This window comes from Wyeomyia smithii, chromosome 2 (assembly GCF_029784165.1).
Source record: "Wyeomyia smithii strain HCP4-BCI-WySm-NY-G18 chromosome 2, ASM2978416v1, whole genome shotgun sequence".
Lineage (NCBI taxonomy): Eukaryota > Metazoa > Arthropoda > Insecta > Diptera > Culicidae > Wyeomyia > Wyeomyia smithii.
The window spans coordinates 273,259,939-273,281,066 of record NC_073695.1 but is presented as its reverse complement, the minus strand read 5'-3'; the positions used below and the strand labels follow the sequence as shown (position 1 = coordinate 273,281,066).

Sequence of the window (21,128 nt, the reverse complement as noted above, 5' to 3'; positions counted from 1 at the left end):
AATTGTCTTCAAATGCCATTATGAAATCCAAAGTGGCGACTTCCGGTTTCGGAAAAACAGCGACAAACGACTAAATACCACTCAATATGGGTATTTCCGGAACCGGAATGATGCACTGTTACCAAAAATCGGCTCCAGACAACATTTTGAATTATAAGATGGCAACTTCCGGTTTCTGGAAAACGGCTTGAAATGGAAGATTGCCATTAAATATGAGTATCTCCGGAACCAGAAAGATGGACAGAAGCTGAAAATTAATCAATCTGGCAAACAGCCGGATACCATTGAATCTGAATGTTTTCGGAACCAGAATTACGCCCAGATGACTGAAATTGATTTCACAGGCAATTTTGAAGTCCAAAATGACGACTTTTGGTTTCTAAGAAACAGCCCAAAGTGACCAAATACCACCAAATATGAGTATCTCCGGAGCCAAAATGTTACAAGAAGCTAAAAATTGACCATCATGAATTGTAGGATGGCAACTTCTGGTTTCTGAAAAACAGCCAAAGATGGCCGATTACCGTCTAACATGAGTATCTCCGGATCTAGAATGATACACAGCAGCTGAAATCGACCACTGACCCCATTTTTGATTTGGATTAGGTTGGCGACTTCCGGTTCCTGGGAAACAGCCGAAAATGATGAAATGATGAATGAAATTATCTTAAATACCATTTTGTAATCCAAGATGGCGACTTCCGGTTTGTGAAAAACAGCCTAAAATTATCAAATACCATCCAATATGAGTATCTCTGGAACCAGAATGATGCGATGAGCTAACAATTGACCTCAGGCACCATTTTGAATTGCTAAATGGCAATTTCTAGGAAACAGTCAAAAATGACCGAATAATACTCAATATGGATATTTCCGTAATCGAGATGATGCATAGAAACCAAACATTGACCCTGGACACCATTTTGAATTTTACAGACGACCACTTTTAGTTTCTGGAAAACAACCAAAATAATTAAATACGTTCCAGTATGGGTATTTCCGGTGTTATAGTGATGCCAGAAAACCTGCTGAAAATGACCGAATACCACCCAATAAGAATATATTCAGAATAACGGCGATGTACAGAAGCCAAAAGTCGAGGATGTTGTCATTTCGATAAAACCAATCATTTCAAACGATTACTTATTTAACTTTGATCATATCCTATGGCCGATTCGTCGTGCATTTGCAGACTTCAAACAAACCACAAGGAATCAATGAACTTGGAACGTTCAAATAGTACGATACCACATTTAAATTATGTTGAGGCCACATATATCGATCAAAGCAGGTATATTTTTCAATAGTCTTTTCTTCTTTTCTTTCCATCACTTTTGAGCCACATATCAAATTGTTATGAGGTTTGTTATTTGTAAGGTTGAGAGATGACTCGTTCGTATGACACTAGTTATGTTCGAATAAGTCATGTAATCTTTGAGGTAATAGACTTTCGTTGTTTTATTAACAATTTAATACATAACGGTTGCTTAAGTTCAATTATAATCAAATGAAATGGGAACGTATAGGGCAGCCAAACTTTGAAACCACGTGTTCAATCATAATTCAACAGTTAACCCTTAACTAGCCCGCTCATCTGATAATAATATTGATTAATTCGGTTGTGTAGATTCTGAGAAGATGAAGTTTCGTGATTTTCACATTTCGGTACATTACAGACGAAGTTACAGTACGATTACAGTAAAATTCAAGTTGGTGTTATGAGGCAGCTAGACTTTTAATTTTACACTAATTTTGTGGAAATCGGGTCAGCCATCACTGAGAAAAGTGAGTGAGTCCAAGTAGTCTTCGGAATATGTTCCTTTTCCTAGCTGGATTTCACATTTTTAAACATAACAGGCAAAGTAATAGTCCGATTGCAAAACAAATCAATAGGGTCTTATGGGGCAACTAGACCTTCCATTTGACATCGAGTTTTGGAGATAATGATGTTTCATGATTTTTACATTTTGATACATAACCTCTAAACTAAAAATCCGATTACAATGGAATTTAATTGGGTCTTATGGGGCAACAAGACCTTTCATTTGCAATTAGTTTCATGAGAATCGGTTCAGCCATCTCTGAGAAAAGTGAGTGAGAATAAAAATCTGCACATACACACACACACACACACACACACACACACATACACACACATACAGAAAATGCTCAGCTCGTCGAGCTGAGTCGAGTGATATATGCCATTCGGCCCTGTTACGTCAGTTAAGGAACTCGTTGCAGTCGGATCGCTGAGATCCAATTGATCGTTATACATTGAAGTAGATTACCGAACGAGATACCATTTAGAATAGTAGTAGTAGATTCCTGGCAGCGTGGTTTTTGATACTGTGCGAAACGGTCGTATTTCGTTGTTTCTGCGTTGGAGATAAATTCAGTGCTAACCGATACCGTGCCCAAGGTGGCATCTCTTTGAAAATGTGTACTGATTGCCGTTTGGATTTGTGATATATATTGTTACCATTAAGTGGTATTCAATTCGATGCGATCAAGCACCGCCGACAATAAATCGGAGCAACTGGCGAAATTTTCGGACATCTACCATCGATCAACGAGGAGTCAGATAAGTAGTCATTGTGTGTGATTGTGTTTGAGGTGGCTTGGTTGCTTATAACTTGCATGAGACAATAGAAATATAAAAGCGCTGTGCCTTTGTACTATTAGCATGCGCAAAATTACCGCACCACGTTGCGAGTAGAATAAAATTTGATTCGCGTTTGATGAGAATATATTTGAGTTTCTCCGGTTGATAATTTAATACACGGCCTTTTTACAACTTTCCGTTTGATCAATTCCCACGGTTAAGTGGTTTGTTAATTGGGCTGTCAATCCTGTCAATTCGTTCCGCTTGAGGTCTCGGGAGTGATTCTATTGTTCAAACAGGGTAAGTGTCGCTTTATCGAATCCTTTAAAATGCCTTCTAGGGATTCTGCTGGATGAAATCTTTGAAAAGTTTTGTGCAGTTAGAGTCGAAATAGATGTGATCTTAGACGAAGTTGATGCTGGCGATACATATGAAAGCGCTGCTGATGATGATGTAGGTGCCGCAGGCAGTGATGCCGGGAACGTTACTGCGTACAAAGAATTTGAAAATATATATTTTCGTTTGAAATCTGCGTTGCTTGCCAAGCTTGCTAGAGGCACAAGAATTGTTGCTGAATGCCAGCCGAATGCTGCCAATCCAGGACAAACCTGTCGCATAAAATACCCAGAGTTAAAGTTACCTACCTTTTCGGGCAAATTACAGAAGTGGATTAATTTTCGGGACAACTTTAAATCACTGATTCACAATAATGAGGACCTGAGTCCAATGGACAAGTTCAATTATTTGCGAGCTTCTTTGCGGGATGATGCGCTGCTTCAAATTAATCAGGTGCAGGTTAGTGCAGCAACATATAATATTGCTTGGGCCATTTTGGAAACGAAATATGAAAATCACAAACTGATAGCTCATGAGCACCTCAAGGCATTGTTTGCTGTTCCTGCTATGCGATCGGAATCTTTTGATGCACTGAATACCATACTCATGACGTTCAAGGTAAACCTACAACAATTAGAGAAATTAGGAGAAAACACAAGGAATTGGAGTACACTCTTGGCCTTCATGCTGTCGCAGAAACTGGACAACACAACGCTACGTCACTGGGAAACACATCATGCGTGCAAAGGTATTCCACGATATGCAGACATGGCTGACTTTTTAGAACAGCACTGTGGGATTTTGCATTCTACGTCGGGTCGAAGAGAAGTTTAGCAGCGGCGGTCCTTCAGGAGCCCTGCAATCCACACTGTAACTCAGAGTACAAGTGTCTGCCCTATCTGCAATGGAGGTGCGCATAGCATTGAACAATGTCGTCGGTTCAGCAAAATGAGAGTGGTCGATCGGAGAGTTGCTATTCGGAGACTTGGTTGGTGCTTGAACTGTTTATCTCAGGGACACTTCATGGCTGATTGCTCTAGGCGTACCTGTGCAAAATGTGGACAACGCCATCATTATTTACTACATCCGTTTATGTCAGCCAATTCGACGACACAAGGTCAAACCCAGAAAATCCCGAACAGGCCTCAAGTCGGTAACGCGAACGTGCAAATGCCGCATCGTCAACAGTCCCAAACTCAGCAACAACCACATTCACAGGGACAATCCCGGATGAATAATGCTCAGTTAAATTCTCAACCCGCAACAGTACAGAACACTGCATCGCAACCTACACGACAGCCACCTCCCACAAACACAACAGCTACTCTTCACCACACTGCTACTTTACACCACATTCGCAGTCACCGGAACACAACACTTCTGTCAACTGCAATCGTGAATTTTGCTGATCGCTTCGGCAATACGACCCTCGCTCGTGTGTTATTAGACAACGGGTCCCAAATATGCATTATCACGGAAAACCTTTCCCAGAAACTAAACTTTAAACGGTTCCATGAAAATCTTCCAGTAAAGGGTGTTGGTGATGCTTTGACGGTGTCTAAACAATCTGTGTTAGCAAGAATCCTGTCACGAAATTTATTGTTCGAGACCAAAGAGTTGAAGTTTTATGTACTACCTCGAATCACGTTGAATTTGCCGCAGCATAGTATCGATATCGGTACATGGAAGCTGCCGACTGATATTTGCTTAGCTGATCCAAGCTTCTACGAGTCTGGTGGAGTTGATGCAATTTTGGGTGTTTCAGTCTTTTATGATCTGTTGCTGGGAGAGCAGATGAAGCTGTTGGAAACAGGTGTGACTCTATGTAACACCCAACTCGGTTGGATAGTAGCGGGAGAAATATCGGACAACTCTGAAGCTAGCTATAGCATTGCCGTCGCAAATGTAGTCACAACTGAAGAAATCCATGAACAACTAGCGCGTTTCTGGGAGTTAGAGACCTGTAAGACAAAGAGCTGTCTATCCATTGAGGAGACTACTTGCGAAACTATCTTCGAACAGACAACATCAAGAGATGCAGATGGAAAATTCCGAGTAACACTTCCCAAAAGGGATTACTTGATGGAACGATTGGGAGAGTCAAAGTCAATTGCAACCAAACGATTTATGGCACTTGAAAGGCGATTGAATGCTAATCTGGAAATGAAGGCTCTTTACACGGCATTTATCCACGAATATTTGCTAATGGGTCAAATGAAGGAAATAAGGGACGAGGAAAATGAACCAAAGTGTAGCTACTACATGCCCCACCATGCTGTTATGAAACCAGACAGTACCACGACGAAACTGAGAGTCATTTTTGATGCGTCGTGCGCCACAGACTCCGGAATTTCGTTGAATGACATTCTGATGGTGGGTCCAGTAGTTCAAAATGATCTGCTGTCTATCTTGATTCGGTTTCGACTCCATAAATATGCAATTGTCGGCGATGTCGAGAAGATGTACCGAATGATCAACGTCGTGGAACAAGATCAGCCACTTCAGAGAATACTTTGGAGAGAATCAGTGGATGAGAGGCTGCGAACATACCAATTGACCACCGTAACGTATGGCACTTCATCAGCTCCGTATCTTGCCACAAGGAGTTTAAAAAGATGTGCTGAAGAGGGAGAAAAGACACATCCAGTTGCAGCCAATGTGATCAAGAACAACTTCTACGTTGATGATATGCTTGCTGGGGTACATACTGTAGATGAAGGGAAGAAACTTTGCAGCGACGTGCAATCGCTTCTCGGATCCGCTGGGTTCAACCTGCGGAAATGGCACTCTAATCAACAAGAGATTTTGAACAATATACCAAGTTACTTGAGGGATAAACGTGACGTTCTTAATATCGATACGACATCTACCGTAAAAACACTTGGTCTCACCTGGGAACCAGATTCGGATCTTTTTTGGTTTAAAATGCCACGCTGGAAGCAGACGTCTCCGATAACGCAACGTGTTGTACTATCTGAAGCCGCACGTCTTTTCGATCCATATGGACTAGCAGGACCCGTCATTGTTCAAGCGAAGATGTTTCTCCAAGAGCTTTGGAAAGGAAAGTATTCTTGGGATGAGCCTTTAAGCATGACGTTACAATCACAATGGCTGGAGTTCAGAAACAGCTTGGATCGACTCGATGCAGTTTCCGTGCCACGCTGGATTGCATTTGGTAAAAATGTAATTTCATGCGAACTTCACGGTTTCTGTGATGCCTCAGAAAGGGCTTACGGAGCAGTTATCTACCTAAGAAGTGTAACACGAGAAGGTCAGGTATCAGTTCGTTTAGTGATGGCGAAATCGAAGGTGGCGCCTTTAGAAGACTTGAATAAGCGGAAGAAAAAACTGTCGATACCCAGACTAGAGTTGTCATCAGCATTGGTACTGGCACACCTGTATGAAACTGTTGCCGCAAGCATCCAAATTCCAACTAATGCTTATTTTTGGACTGATTCAACCATAGTGAAGTGTTGGCTTTCATCGCATCCGTCTAGATGGCAAGTATTCGTAGCCAACCGAGTGTCGGAGATTCAGCACATCTCCCGAGAAGGCGTTTGGAATCATGTGCCCGGCGTTGAGAATCCGGCTGATATTATTTCCCGGGGTGCGACACCGCTTCAACTAGCAGAAAGCTCTGTATGGTGGAACGGTCCCAGTTGGCTCGGGAAAGATTGCAACGAATGGCCGAAAACGTATAAAGTTCCAGACCAACAATTCGATTCAGTTACGTTGGAAGAAAAACCCTTAGTTACAGCAGCGTTACAGATGTTACCTCCTAGTGAAATCTTCACTCTTTATTCGTCATTGTGTCAACTGGTCCGGTTGACGGCATGGATATTACGTTACACACATAATAGCAGAAAAATCAATCGAACAGTCAGACGAATAGGAGTGCTCAGTGCACGAGAACATGAAGAAGCATTGCTCGTTTTAGTGAAATTGGCACAATCCGAATGTTTTCCAATTGAACTGTCGGATCTAGCAGCGAGAGGAGAAGTTAAGCCTACCTCTAAATTACATTCCAAGGATCCTGAGCTACGAGACGGTGTGATTCGCGTTGGCGGTAGACTTCGTCATGCTCCAGTTACGTTCGACAGAAAACACCCGATAGTGTTGGACAGCAGTCACCTATTAACCAAGCTGATAATGAAAGAATATCATCATAAACTCCTCCACGGAGGACCGCAGCTTATGCTTTCCTGCATGAAGGAAAGATTCTGGCCACTTTGTGGGCGAAACCTAGCGAAGAAAGTAGTTCATGAATGTGTTCCTTGCTTTAGAGCACGACCACGCGTCCATGACCAACTGATGGGCGATTTACCGTTGGAATGGGTAACTCCAGCTCCTGCCTTCCTGCGAGTTGGAATTGACTATTGCGGTCCATTTAGTCTCCGCCACACGTCGCGAAAGGCCATTCCGGCTAGGTGTTACTTGTGCTTGTTCATCTGCTTGGTGGTCAAAGCTGTCCACATAGAAGTGGTAGCCGATCTTACGACCGAAGCCTTTATCGCAGCACTAAAACGTTTCATTGCCAGGCGCGGCAAACTTGGAGTAATTTTTTGTGATAATGCCACCAATTTCGTAGGCGCTCGGAGAGAACCAAGCGAATTGCACCGACTGTTCCGCTCTGAACAATTTCAAAATCCGATAGTTACAGAGGCAGCAAAGGACATGATCGATTTCAAATTTATTCCTGCGAAATCACCGAACTTCGGTGGGTTATGGGAAGCAGCCGTGAAGTCCCTTAAGGGTCACATGCGACGAGTCATTGGAAATAATTTACCCCGTCCTGATGAAATGTTCACCGTTGTCACGCAGATCGAAGCCTGTCTCAATTCGAGACCAATCACTCCACTAAGCAGCGATCATCGAGATTTGGAAGCCCTTACTCCTGGGCACTTCCTAATACAGCGCCCTCTCACCGCCATTCCAGAACCCAGCCTCACGGATATACCGGAAAACAGACGAAGCAGGTGGCAATTAGTCCAACAGTTCTTCCAAACGATCTGGAAACGTTGGCCAACTGAATATTTGTCAGATCTCCACAATCGAAACAAATGGACAAGAAGGAGAAACAACCTACACATCGGAACGATGGTGTTGGTAAAAGAGGATAATTTACCCCCACTGAAGTGGCAATTAGGACGTGTTACAGAAATTCATCCAGGAACCGATGGCAACATAAGGGTTGTCACCGTTCGCACCCAAAAGGGAACGTATCGGCGAGGCATTCAAAAAATATGCATTCTTCCGATCCGTGATAATCAACCGCATGTCAAGGATACCCAGTAAATTTTCTAACATCAGTTAGTGTGTTTGTCGTCGCTATTTAAAATTTAAGTTTTCAAGCCCCCACTGGGGCACTTTGGGCAGCTGGCGACGTGAAATATGTCGTTTTTTGCCTGGGGGCAATCGTTAAGTTATGTTCAACAATTATCACTGTTTCGTTGGAACCTACTGCGCTGTTTTTCTTTCATCGCTAGAAATCTGGAGACCTGCCTTGGATCGCAAGCTACCTGATTACTCTGCATCTGTTCAATGTTTGGATGAACCGTAAGATAAGTACGCCCCCACATGGGGCAATTGTCGGCAATCTGCGGCACAATCTACCGCAAAGCCACGGGGGCAACATTTTAGTTACGTCGATCCACATTCGTAGTTTTTCTGGATCCAATCGTTTCAAATATTTTCGCAGATATGTCTGATGTTCGTTAGCCGTTCGTATGTTGCTATCCAGATTCGAATAATCGCCAGCCACAAGATGACATCCCGTTTGATGTACCACGTTATGAGGATCAACCGTCGCTACCACTCACCACATCGAGGCATCGTATCCTGGCTGTTAGTAAGATGAGTATTTATTGCCCCCACGGGGCACACTTTGGCAAACACCGGATATATTATCCTTTTACGCCAGGGGGCCGAAGCTTAAGTTACGTGTCTCCTCCGAAAATCATTGGTTCGGATTACAATCGTATTTGTTTTTAACAGGCATCGATCAACTTATGGTAAAATTTTTGCATACACATAACGCATGATATCAGTGCACGGATTCATCGTGTTATGCATGTCGGATATCGTCACCAATAACAAAAAGAGATCATCTGGACCATTCAACAATTCAATCAGCGAACAACAACGATGTGTGGTAAACTCGAGACAGATGAGCCGACAGAGTCTAGACAGCGTCTATTGTTTTATTGTTTTGTATTATCTAAGAATAATTGTGTTGAGTGAACTCAAGGCCGCCGGTATGTTACGTCAGTTAAGGAACTCGTTGCAGTAGGATCGCTGAGATCCAATTGATCGTTATACATTGAAGTTGATTACCGAACGAGATACCATTTAGAATAGTAGTAGTAGATTCCTGGCAGCTGAGTGCCTTCGCATGTAGGGTAGGTCAGGATTGATGAGTCAGTTCCCTTTGGCATACCGGTCGTGCAAGTCGTACGTGATTAAGCTAAATATACAGTCCGCAATCGAATGAAGTGTACTGTTCATTAGTCCGAACCCAACCACGTTTTTGGGCAGCACGCGTTCCACTTCGGACATTCTGCGGGAGCCTTGCCGGACAGTGAAGTTATTTATACTATTCAGGCCCTTTGGAGCACTTTCATACTTTCGGTTTTGCAAGTGATTGCTATACCTTTCTAGGAGAAAGGCAAAAAGAATTTATATGGGCATTTGTCCACGGAGGAGAGGGGGGGGGGGTTAATAATCGTTAAAAATCTATCCACGTGGTATGTGGATGGCTCCGTAACCGGTTGTAGGTTATATAATTAACGGAAATGCTTCCGACACCACACCTAATTCTGGGAGATTTCATTTTACCCGATACAGCAAGCCCTTTAATCCGTGAGAGCACATTAGACTTGTCGACTTCTGAATAGCTGTGGACTGCAAATGGGAGGTATTCATGATTCCTGCTCCATTTTCCCTAATGTAGCGCCCCAAGTTGTCATATCTAGAAACCATTGACATTGACATTGTTTTTATTCGGATGGTTTGTTCATTCAGTTGTGAATATTCGATCAAATTGATGCATACATTCAAAAGATATCTAGATGGAACGTGAAAGGGGAGGAAAAATCTGCACACTCGCGTTGAGAACTCATCGTCATTAGGAGGAAAGATCACAAAATGCCAGTAATTTCCAAAATCGACGTAAATACCGTACTCAAACGTTACCGTGGTACTCTAATGTTGGATCGGGCAAAACAAGTCAGGCGTAGAGGTGGAACATATGACCGGAATCTACGAACTATGGTGTTCCGAGTTCCGAGTATCCGGGCATGATTTGGCAAAAAAGATCACGGCGAACCACAGCACAGTTCGACGAATTTATATCTAAGAAAGCCTGAAATTTTTGTCCACAAGCTAGAAGCTGGATTTCCGCTAGATGACGAATCCGCATGGCCATGGATCCCTGTTTTCCATGATAATTTTTCCTAATAGATTCATAATGATGGAATCATCAGGAGTCGAATGAACGGCAGATTGGGTCTAATCAAAACTCTCAAGGATGTGACGATTTAGTTCAGTTCCATCCAAATCTGACTACCATGAAAAGAAATAAGTTCACTATGCGTTAGAAGGTCCATATAAATGACAGCCACAAAATTCGTAGGAAACCGGAACGTTCGGAAGAAGTAACTAGGGGCATGTAAAAAGCAGAACCGATTAGAGAATGAATGGATATTGGGTTCCGGAGCCTAAGACCTCGTGAGCAGAGACGAGAATACATACAGTGATAGTGAAAATAATAAATACACTTGCAGTGTAGGACATTTTTTCATATTTGCGCACTGATTCTAGTTGTTGTATGATGTTATGTTACGTCATTACGATCAGCAGATACTCTCTTTGAAAGAGGAACGGAAAAATAACTGGAATTTTTCTGTGTCGGTGATTCCAAAAGTTTTTTGTGTGAGTTAGTGTTTTTAGGGTGGCGAAAAAAATAAATACACTATTAAAATATATATACAAAACATTCCAAATTAGCATTATTGCCCTACATATCCATAGCAAAGTGACCTTTTACGTTACAAAACTCACTTTCAATATTTTGTGGCTTGTCACTTGTTCTGTAGAACCATATTCAATTTTCGTGGTAGATTTACCACCAGGTTTTCACAAGTAGAAGCTGAAATAGCATTTCACGCTGCCTGTACGACGTTCCATAAGTCTTTTTTATTCTTTGGATGATGCTTTGCTACACAGAAAACAGTCGTTTGGCACGCTCACATCACTCATTTTCAATACGGGTTGGGTTGCAGTAGAGAAATGAGTGTGAGAGAGTCTGGGGTCTGAAAAGTTTTTGAAAAGTCTTCTTGAAAAAAGTCCCCATTCAAAATTTCAACTCAATCATGCAGCAGCACTCCCAGAGGTGCAGTCACAAAGTTCCATTCCCACATACAGATATTTGATGAAACCTTCTGTTGCAAAGTCCGAAATAGTATATTATCTCTACATTCCTTTGCTAGTATAAAGTGCTGATACTAAACACCTTGTTTTCCACGGGAAAAACAAAGATGACGGCATGGCAGCGCAATGAGTAGGCAACAAAAAAAAAAGTTTTCAAAGCCAAGAAACAAAAATCTATAGGACAAGTGGAGAGTTTGGAAAAGAAAATTGTTTTTCTCCGGGGTTTCAATAGAATTGATTTAATAAAATCAAACAAGCAACATTCTTGAATCCGGGCGGTCTTTATTTTCTACGCACGTACGGAGAATTTGTATTACTAGTCCCTGGCAAAGGTCCTATAGATTAAATTAGCCTTCCGGATGTCGTGCCTTGAAGTAGTTAGAGCTGTCTTTTTTGGGCCGATAAAATATCATAAATTTTTTAATATCGAAAAAATTGTTTATGTCAAATGTCTTAGCAACGGACTGGAAAGCAGAAAGTCGACTTTTCTGAAATTATTTTTTCAACTCTATCAGATCTCGAAGTTTCATGCATTGCTTAGACATGTGGTTCCAAAACAAAGTTCGGTTCCGATAATTACTTTTGCATTAGAAAAACCTATGCTTAGTATAACAAAGGTAAAAATGGACGAAAATTGCCGATTTTGCATGGGTTTACATTCCGCACGCATTGATCGCACACTTACATCGCGAGTGAAGCGGCAGTCCCGTCCATTGGTCTCGAAGCTGCAGACAATGACGCAGCAGCAGCGGCTGAATAAGATGATCATGTCGATTTTCCGGCGAATCGCCACGTAACGGTGGTGATGGACGAAGGGACCTCTCTCACCCTGGATGACAACGACTGGCAGGGCACTTCGTATTTCACTTTCCCCACGAAGGAAGTGAGCTCTGAGGTGAAGTTCATTTCACACACCGAATTCCCCAAGAAGGTGCTGCTGTGACTGAAAATCAACGAAAAGGGAATGTGAAAGCCGCTCTTCTTTCGCTCCGGACTTGCTCGTTCATCAAGAAATATCACAAGGGCGAAGACGCGGTGTTCTGGCTGGATCTGGCATCGACCCAGATGGACCGGTTGAATATCGATTTGGTTCCCAAGCCGGCGAAACCGACCAACATCCTCCAGCTGCGTCCCATCGATAAATTCTGGGCAAACCTGAATTATAATTTTCACGTGTAACTTGTGTCCTTAGTGCATGTGTTTAGTTTCATAAACTTAAATCAATTGCTAATTCTCCTGAATAGGATAAAAGTTTTCATATAAAACTGAACAACATTTATATTTATTAAAACATTCCATTTTTTTAAAATTAATCACATTAGAGTATTCTTCGCATCGTTCCTGTGTTGTTTCGCTCGCTAGAAACAGAGACAAATATAAGAAGCATTTGAAAATATTTGCAATCAAAACAGGAAAAGGATTTTATTTTTCATTGTATGCTTTTCTTTACAAAATTTCGGATCTTACCAGAAGATAGGTATTAGATGATGAGTTGAATCAGGGCTTCGACGTAGGACTACGTCTAACCGCACTATATTGAGATACATTCTGCGGAAACTAAAACCAAGGTGTGACGTTGGAATGAAAGATTTCAAACGGTAATACTGATGTAACCACAGGACGGATCACAATAATCAATATGTCGTTGGATTGATAAAATGATGGACAATTTTGTGATTCTTCTGTTATCATTATCACTTCATTGTTAAACAGTGAAATTTTCAGAAAAGTTTCAAGGTCGAATTTTCACGAACAATGTACCAATCACATGCAAGCACGCCTGGCACAGACTGCATGAGTAGACACCAAGTGCCTGCTGTAATATCCTGAATAGCAGTAGCAAAAAAATTTGACATAATCTCCCCGTCTCAATAGGTCAACTAATGTTTGCTTCTATGAGCCTAGATTATTTTGATGTCTTGAAGGTGAAGCTTTTTCGGAAAGTTCGTAACCACCTCCACTATGAGACAGTTTTACGTTCTGCTGTTAAAATGTTATTAAAACTGGTCTTGAAGAAAAACATGCTGGCACAGGCACCAGTACCACTCGTCATCTACCAGTGCAGAAGAACTCGATATTCATTGGTGTGCAGCTAAGCCAAAAGACTATATTGCTGCTGTCGACGCACAGTGAGGCGTTTTGGGTTAACGCGTAGGTGTCGTTTTGTGATCTGGAACACAATCGAATTCCCGTTTGAATTGTCTTCTTCTTCTGCTTGTTTCGTATTCGATATCAACCGCGTGAGAGAGCAGGCCGAGCAACATTGCTAACCACGGAGCCACGGGGACCACGTTAATTTTCTCACATAAATAGATGGCTAATTTCAAGTTAAGTTGAATAATTGCGTGAAAAAGTCTAAAAATTTAGATTTAAACTCAAATAACTCAACTGTTTATCGCCTTTCCAAAACTGCTAAAATATTGAAAATCGGTCAAGAAATGACTGAGTTGAAAAAATTATATGCGCTGAAGTCTAAAAACCGTATTTTGACCATAACTTCAAATTTAAGAGGTGTTTGGAAAATTTCTAGTATGAGTGAATGTTACACTCAACAAGACCTACAACCTACACTGGGTCACTTAAGAAGTTCTTGCATATTTTTCTTTTTTTGTAGCACCGTGAAATAATTGTGCGATAGAAGCTAAAAATTTTGGTTTTCATAAAAAATATATAACTAAGCTAAATTTTCACTGATTTTAACAAAACCACTTTTGTTTGATTCGTTATTGGATATACTCTCAAAATTTAAGTATATTTGTAGTATCTTTTTCACAAAAACAGGTGGCAAATTTCAAGTTTGGTTGAAAAATTACGTGAAAAAGTCTAAAAAAATAGATTTGAACTCAAATAACTCAACATGTTTCAGTAATATTAGTACAAATCTGTACATATTTTGAAAGCCCTGTTCATCTTCTTTCCAAAACTGCTAAAATATTGAAAGCCGGTCCAGAAATGACTGAGTTAAAGAAAGTTGTATGTACTGAGGTTTTAAAAACCGTATTTTGACCATAACTTCAGATTTTGAGGGTGTTTGGAAAATTTCTAGTATGAGCGAATGTTACACTCACTCAACAAGACCTACAACCTACACTAGGTCCCATTAGAAGTTATGCGGGTGTTATGCGGGTTATTCGCAAAGTTACAAGCGCTTGCTTCATGGCAAGTTGACGCTAAGCCCATTCGGCCTCGCGTCCATGTGCCTCGTATACGGCTACCGTCCATTATGCCTAGCGTACTATGCCTCGCGTCTGTATGCTAAACGAGGTGTCATCACACCAACCTGGGGCATTACTGACTGATTTTGTTTTTGCTAATTAGTGTGCACGCTTGTTTATAGCAACATCAGGGGCCTACTTTTGTTTGGTAGGTAGGTAGTGCTTTCAATATATTTGTTATTTTTCTGGAGAGAGAAATCGTCATCGAGTGGCACGTCTGTTTGTCTGTGTCCTGGTCGTAAATTCCGACGACAGAAGAACAATTTGCAAATTATTAAGTTACCTTTCTTAAAGAGCTGCTCTCATGAGAGAAAAAAATGAATACTTTCTTTGTGTAGGAATATGCAATGAAATGAATAATTTCTTTGTGTAGGAATATGCAAATAGCAATAAGCTTCAAAAATTACGACTGTTCGAACATTATTAGAAATTGTGGCTATACCGAAGGAGGAAAGTTCAATACCCGAATTGGGCTGAATCAATCTATCGAAAATTTTGATTTTTGTTCAGAGTTAGAATCAGAATAAGTCGGTTGAATACGGAATTATTTTAGAACGAAAAGCAATAATATTGTTGATGCAAGTACATTCATCAATTTATTTAGGTAAATAAAATGAATGAATAAAACTGAGAAATATCTTTCGATAAAATGTTTATTTTTATCATTCGGAAACCTGTTTCTTCTTCTCATACTTTTTTTTTCATACTACTCTTCTTATCATACTGTTTATTTTCTTATCTATTTTCTATTTATTTTCTATCTTAAAAGAAATTATGTTATCGAATTTGCTGAGCTTCAGTTCAATGACGATTGTTGCAAAAGCGGGTTCATTTATTCACATATGATCAACATCCTCCGCATCTGTCACAAATGTCGCCAGTGATCGACTAAGCTCATTTTTCACAGGTGCAAGTAACCGTTGCATTGATGTCAACATTTCGTTGTGGCATTTTAGTTGTATTTCCATTTCCAATACCCGTGCATCAATCATACTAGCAGCGGCTGATAGTTGCGCGAAGTGTTCCTTTAGGCCTTTGATATGGCCTTCCATGGCACGAGTTATAGTTTTCGCGAAAAAAAGCCCTCGGCGGTTTTCTTCTAGTAGCACTGAATCATCATTTGATGCAGGTCTAAGAAGCAATCGAATTTCATCTGGTGGATTCTGCTTCACATAGTCACGTTTGTATCCTGGTGATGCTTCTACATGCTCCGCCCAGTTGTTCCACACGAATGAATCTGCCGATACTTCTGGATGCATAGTCTTTAGTTCAATTATTATTTCTTGATAAGACTTATTGCTGCAAGCTCCTGATCTATCTGGATCATCCGGTGGTTCGAATTTCATCACTAGATCATACAACTTTTGATTTGCTATCGCTAACGAATAAACATGTAGGTACACGTCAATAACCTTTTTTCTCCATTTAACCATAATATCCGAATTCTGCTGTAGTTCAGACACTCGATATGTACGCTTGCGATGAAGGTCCTTGAACAGTATATATTCATCCATATTCTGAAAATTCAGTATCTGCGTCGTCAGCCCACTTAACTCGTTTAAAATTTTGGTCGTCGTACACGATGACCTCCCGACGAACATGACTTTTAACAACCTCCCAGGTTTGCTCCAAAACTTCCTCTGGTGAGTTACCGAAAACATGGTACTCCTTGGCAATCACCTTCGCTTCCACTTTTCCATTGGAATGATGTTGTCCGCGAAAATCTTTTTTTGTAGCAAGAAATCATAAAATCAAACGTACTCTCCGTTGTTTTGCGTTTAATGGCTGGCAAACAGCATGGAAGTTGTTCATTTTGAGAACCTGCCTCGGGTTCTTTACATATTTCGGCAAACTCCGGATCCAGGGTAATGTATTCAGTAGAATCCTCATCGTCTTAAAACTCAGTAGAATTGTTAAAATCCTGATCACTATGCAGGTCGGATACATTTAGTGCCGGATTTAGGCTACAAGTTGAAGACTAGAAAAAGAAAATTTAGTATTCCAATATTTATAACTGGATTTCGTATACCTACCTCTGTCATCACCACTAACCTCTCTGTATTCACTTTTGAATCGCTATTTAATGCCGTGTAATGATTTTTGTTCAAAATTTTGCATTTGCAGACGAATAGATAGTTCTACCGGTGAACGCGAAACAGGAAAGAAAATGCAAATCTGTTTGTTTATCAAACGGAAAAAAAAACTCGGAGTACAGTGTTACCAGTTCTGCTTAGAATCAATGAGTGGAAAAATCATTCTCTTGTGTATTTCTCTTATTGAAACACATTGATTCATTTATCTAAATAAAGGAAAACATGTAAAGTGAAATTAATCAAATCAAAAGGCCTCGGTTAGCCTCGAAGTAAGATGTTAATTTCACACTAGGTTTTATATGTCAGGTAATGCATTCTAGGAAGCAGTCTAGGAAGGAATTTTTGTGTCAGAGGAATCGTCGCATTAGCCCTGCAACTTCTGTACAGATTCAACTACTAAATGAGTCTATGCGTAAAATAGAAGGTCAAGCTTGGAACTCGGAATATTGAATTTACCAACAATTTTTCATCGCTGTGCATAATTCACTTCTATACTTTAACGGTAAAATTTACACACATGGGAACACTTCCAGATTTTTTTGTTGCGACGATTTCAAGCGGTTAGAAAGTGAACGGCGCATTTGATTATGAACGAAACAGTAAGGCTGTGCGAGATTTCGAATGATTTCGTATAATTTCGTAAAACTCGAAATTTCCCGAAAATTCGCGAAATTTCGGTTTCGCGAAATTGCCGAAAAATTTCGTTGAATTTCGCTAAATTCCGCCTAAAATTTCGCGAAATAAAACTTCCAATTTCGACGATTACGAAATTTCGCGAAATTTCGGACCAAATTTCCAATGCACATTATTACATTATTTTGGTTTGTGCTCATTGCGACTATAAATTAAATTGAATATATCTCAACAGATATCTGGTATACTAAGTCAGACATAGAAGAATAAACTCTCAGCCGGTAATTTTTGTTTTTATAGACAAAACCGTAACATCATGCGGGAGGTATTTTTTATTTACGCAGAGCATAGAATTCATGTCATCACTGAAGTCATATTCAAGGAATATAAAGCCGTCCAAATGCGCTACAAGATATCTAGTAATTTGTTTGTAGGAATAAACTTTACGCATCTTTAACGTACATCAAAATGTGATCATATTTGCAGCCCACAAGGTTAAAGAGGTCACTTTTTGTCTTTCGTTTAGGAGGGCATAGCAATTCCTGTCAAAACTAAAGCTCTGAAGCTCTTTCTTACAGGCCAAATGTTCTATGCTACTCGACTTGTAAATATTTTCAAGCGTTTTTTCGGATTTCTCTGTGTTAGAGGAGTCCTCATCGCACACTGAGTGTATTTAAATGTGCTTTTTCGGATAGTTCATTGCTATCACTAGGCTGACCAGATATTATGCCTTATAGTGTGCAGACAGAGTGATCGATGTGTCAAGCAGAAAAAGTTGTAATTGCCTGAGTTTTTAGTATTGTTTCAAAACACTCTGACTTCAAAGTCAGCACAGGTTTCAAAATTGCCAGGTACCTTATCAAAAATATTTTAAACGTGTTACCAAAAAAGTATACTTTATCAACGAATGAATAAAAAGTACATGGTTCGCTCTCGTTGAACACATAACTGAGAAATGTTACTTTTGTTTTAGGGGACACAAAATTTTACAATGTCAAAAACAAGTTCAGATTATAGCATAAAAGTGATTCTGACGTTGCACTTGACGAATATACAAGGTAGAAGAAAAGAAAGGTTAGAAAGAACGAGAAATAAGAGAACGAGGATGATCACGAATAACTTATTTGAGTAAAGAGAAAACTATTTGTTTGTTGCATTACAACATTCCATTCTAACTGTTGATTGGTTGAAAGAAAAACAATTTTTGGTTTGTTTCAAAGGGGCCGTTCCCAAACCAATAGGAAGACAGGGGGTTTATCAAAACACCACGAAAAATCACGCGGGGGGTGTGGGGGTTAACGAATAGACCACGTAGTCTTTTTTCTGACTTATAATTTATTATTATAAGTCTGACTTATAATTTATTATTTTTAATCAATAAATTTATTTGACACGACTAATTAATAAGTGTCACGGAAAGTTTGAGAGTTGTCAGCAATTAACTGTAATCAAATTTTTGAAACATATTTCAAATTTATCCTAACGAAGAAATTTTTTTTTTGTTTTAAATAGGCTTTGCCTTATATGGCATTTACTTCTTTCGAATAATAGTTCTATTTTGCAATGCGTCGGGATTTATGTTACTTTTCCTGGAGGTATATTCCAATACTCAACGACCGGTAAAAAAATCAATGTTTTGGTCTTAAAAACAATATATAACACCTGGATGTTCGTGAACTGAAGGAAGAAAGAAAGATGTTTATATTTTGTTCGACATTCAAAAACTTTGTAATTTATTAAAAAACTCAACAACAAATTAAAAATCATTTTGAATATCCTCAACAGAAAAGCGTATTTTAAATAACTTCCAGGTAAGGAAATTATTATATTTGTTAAAGACAATGAAATATCATCAAAAATTAAACAACCATTATCTATTTGTTATTTTGGTTTTGAGAAAATGATATTACTGAAAATTCTATTTACAATTTGCGCAATAACTAATAATCAGTTTTCTTGAACCTTCATTTTTTTTATAAATTTTTCATACTTTATTGTACATAAATTTGCGTGTCGCAGAGCGAGTAACAGCGCATATTTTTTTAGGACAAAATTATTTTCTACAACCTTACCAGAGACACTAGTTATGCCAGTCAAACAAACCGATTTAGCTGAAAAAATAATTTTAATCTCCAATTGGACACTCTGTAGGTAATAAAAATATTTTTATAATCGAAACAGTTGGTTTGATTGGCATAGTGCCTTTGGCAAAGTTGTAGATAATAATATTGTCCTTTCAAAAATAAACATGTTGTAATTTATTTTTGAATATAACTTTTTTTTGATTTCTTCATCGCTTCGGTAATTTTTTTGTAATTTTTATACAGAAAAAAAGATTTTTGAAAAATAAGCTTTTTTATATTAATTTTATTGTTTCTTTTACATCAAAAAAATGAATTTTTTAGAGATTTTTTATCGGAAAGATAAAGTTACTGTCTAAAACTTTTCCAGAGACGTCATACTGAACAAAAAACTTTTGGCTCTGAAAATATTTATAATCACAATAACCCTCCCAAAATAGCATTGCTTCTCAGCCTATAGAAACGTTTATGCGATGTTTGGGCCAAATCTGAAATGACAAAAAATATTGAAACTGGGACATTTTTTGTGGAACTGCTCAGTTAAAAAGTAATTTCAAGTTATATTAAAAAATGTGCAAAAATATTGAAAACTTCAAAGTTTACAGAATAGTTAACTTAAATTTTGTTTTTCCTCGAATTGATAAAGATGTCACTTAGTCTAGTCAGACTAAACGGTGTTAAAAAAAATTCAATAACACTGGTCGACAAAAGCGAAAAAAAAGTTGCCCTCCAAAGGTTTTACAGCTTTTTAACCATTCCTGTGAATTTTGCTGCTTTTAGAGAATGCAGAAATGCATCAGAAGGCCGCCGAGGAATTGCTTATCGGATTCGTCGCTTTTACGTTTGCATAGGGAAAAACTCTTTGGAAAAGTTATCTTTGCTAGGGACACCAAAACTCACAGGAATGGTTGAAAACCTACCCACCATCTCTCATTTTTTCCAGTTCGAGCTCTAGGACAAAACAGGGATTTTTTTTTCTTCATTGAAACTCCATAGAAAACTTGGATTTTGAATGATGAAAGTGCTATGAAAGAAGGATTACTATTTTAAACATAGTTGCATTCAAACCAAAAGAATCAGTTCAAAAATTTATTAAACTATTATTTACAAAGACATTTCGAGTTTGACCTTTATATCATTTGTATCTATCGCGCTACAATTACCTGCAATATAATCTGTATAAATGAATGCATCAAGATTTTAATTTTTCAACATTTTTGATTTTCTCGTCATTGTCGGTTTATCGATATCTGAATACCTACGTTACTATTTGTCGACCAGGTAAGCACCTTGGATTCAGCTGCTGAAGGGTACTTCGTTAGCGTACGCTCCAACGTTACTAATCATTGTAATGCTATGTTTCAGAAACATTTATTTTATTTTTCGAAATTTCGCGAAATTTCGCGAAATTTAGAGACCAATTTCGTTTCGTCTCGAGAACTCGAAATCCACCTTGATTTCGTTTCGGCTAATTCGGCGAAACCGAAATTAAGGGTTAATTTCGTTTCGTTTCGTTTCGACACCAGAAAAGCCAGTTTCGCACACCCCTACGAAACAGACAATTTTAAGCAGTTCATCAGAGCAAGGCAGTGTTGAGTGAAATAGTGAAGCTTTTTTGACTTTATAGTTCATTCGGACGGTGTAGCGAACGATCGTTAAGCTACTGGCCATAGAGCTTTTACTAGTGAACGCCGCGGGGCGCTTGATCGAGAAGCACAACGAGGGCGTATTTCTCGATCAC

The 21,128-nt window shown here is 39.3% G+C and overlaps 2 protein-coding genes across 2 annotated transcripts; both read left to right on the top strand.

The window, feature by feature from the left end:
• The first annotated feature begins 5,856 nt into the window (after window positions 1–5,856).
• On the top strand, window positions 5,857–6,617 carry LOC129725566 (uncharacterized). Its single transcript, XM_055681562.1, has 2 exons — window positions 5,857–6,336; window positions 6,405–6,617. Exons 1-2 carry the CDS (start codon window positions 5,864–5,866, stop codon window positions 6,433–6,435), a joined length of 504 nt encoding a protein of 167 aa, XP_055537537.1. The 5' UTR covers window positions 5,857–5,863; the 3' UTR covers window positions 6,436–6,617.
• An 89-nt stretch (window positions 6,618–6,706) lies between these two features.
• On the top strand, window positions 6,707–8,233 carry LOC129720617 (uncharacterized). The gene has a single exon (XM_055672105.1). It carries the CDS (start codon window positions 6,707–6,709, stop codon window positions 8,231–8,233), a length of 1,527 nt encoding a protein of 508 aa, XP_055528080.1.
• Window positions 8,234–21,128: the final 12,895 nt, after the last annotated feature.

Bases quoted from the DNA above. Each gene is read 5' to 3' on its own strand.
- LOC129725566 (XM_055681562.1), top strand. From the start codon at position 5,864: ATGCCACGCTGGAAGCAGACGTCTCCGATAACGCAACGTGTTGTACTA. The intron at 6,337-6,404 runs GTATGAAACTGT...ATTCAACCATAG, and splicing joins GCATTGGTACTGGCACACCT to TGAAGTGTTGGCTTTCATCG.
- LOC129720617 (XM_055672105.1), top strand. From the start codon at position 6,707: ATGTTACCTCCTAGTGAAATCTTCACTCTTTATTCGTCATTGTGTCAA.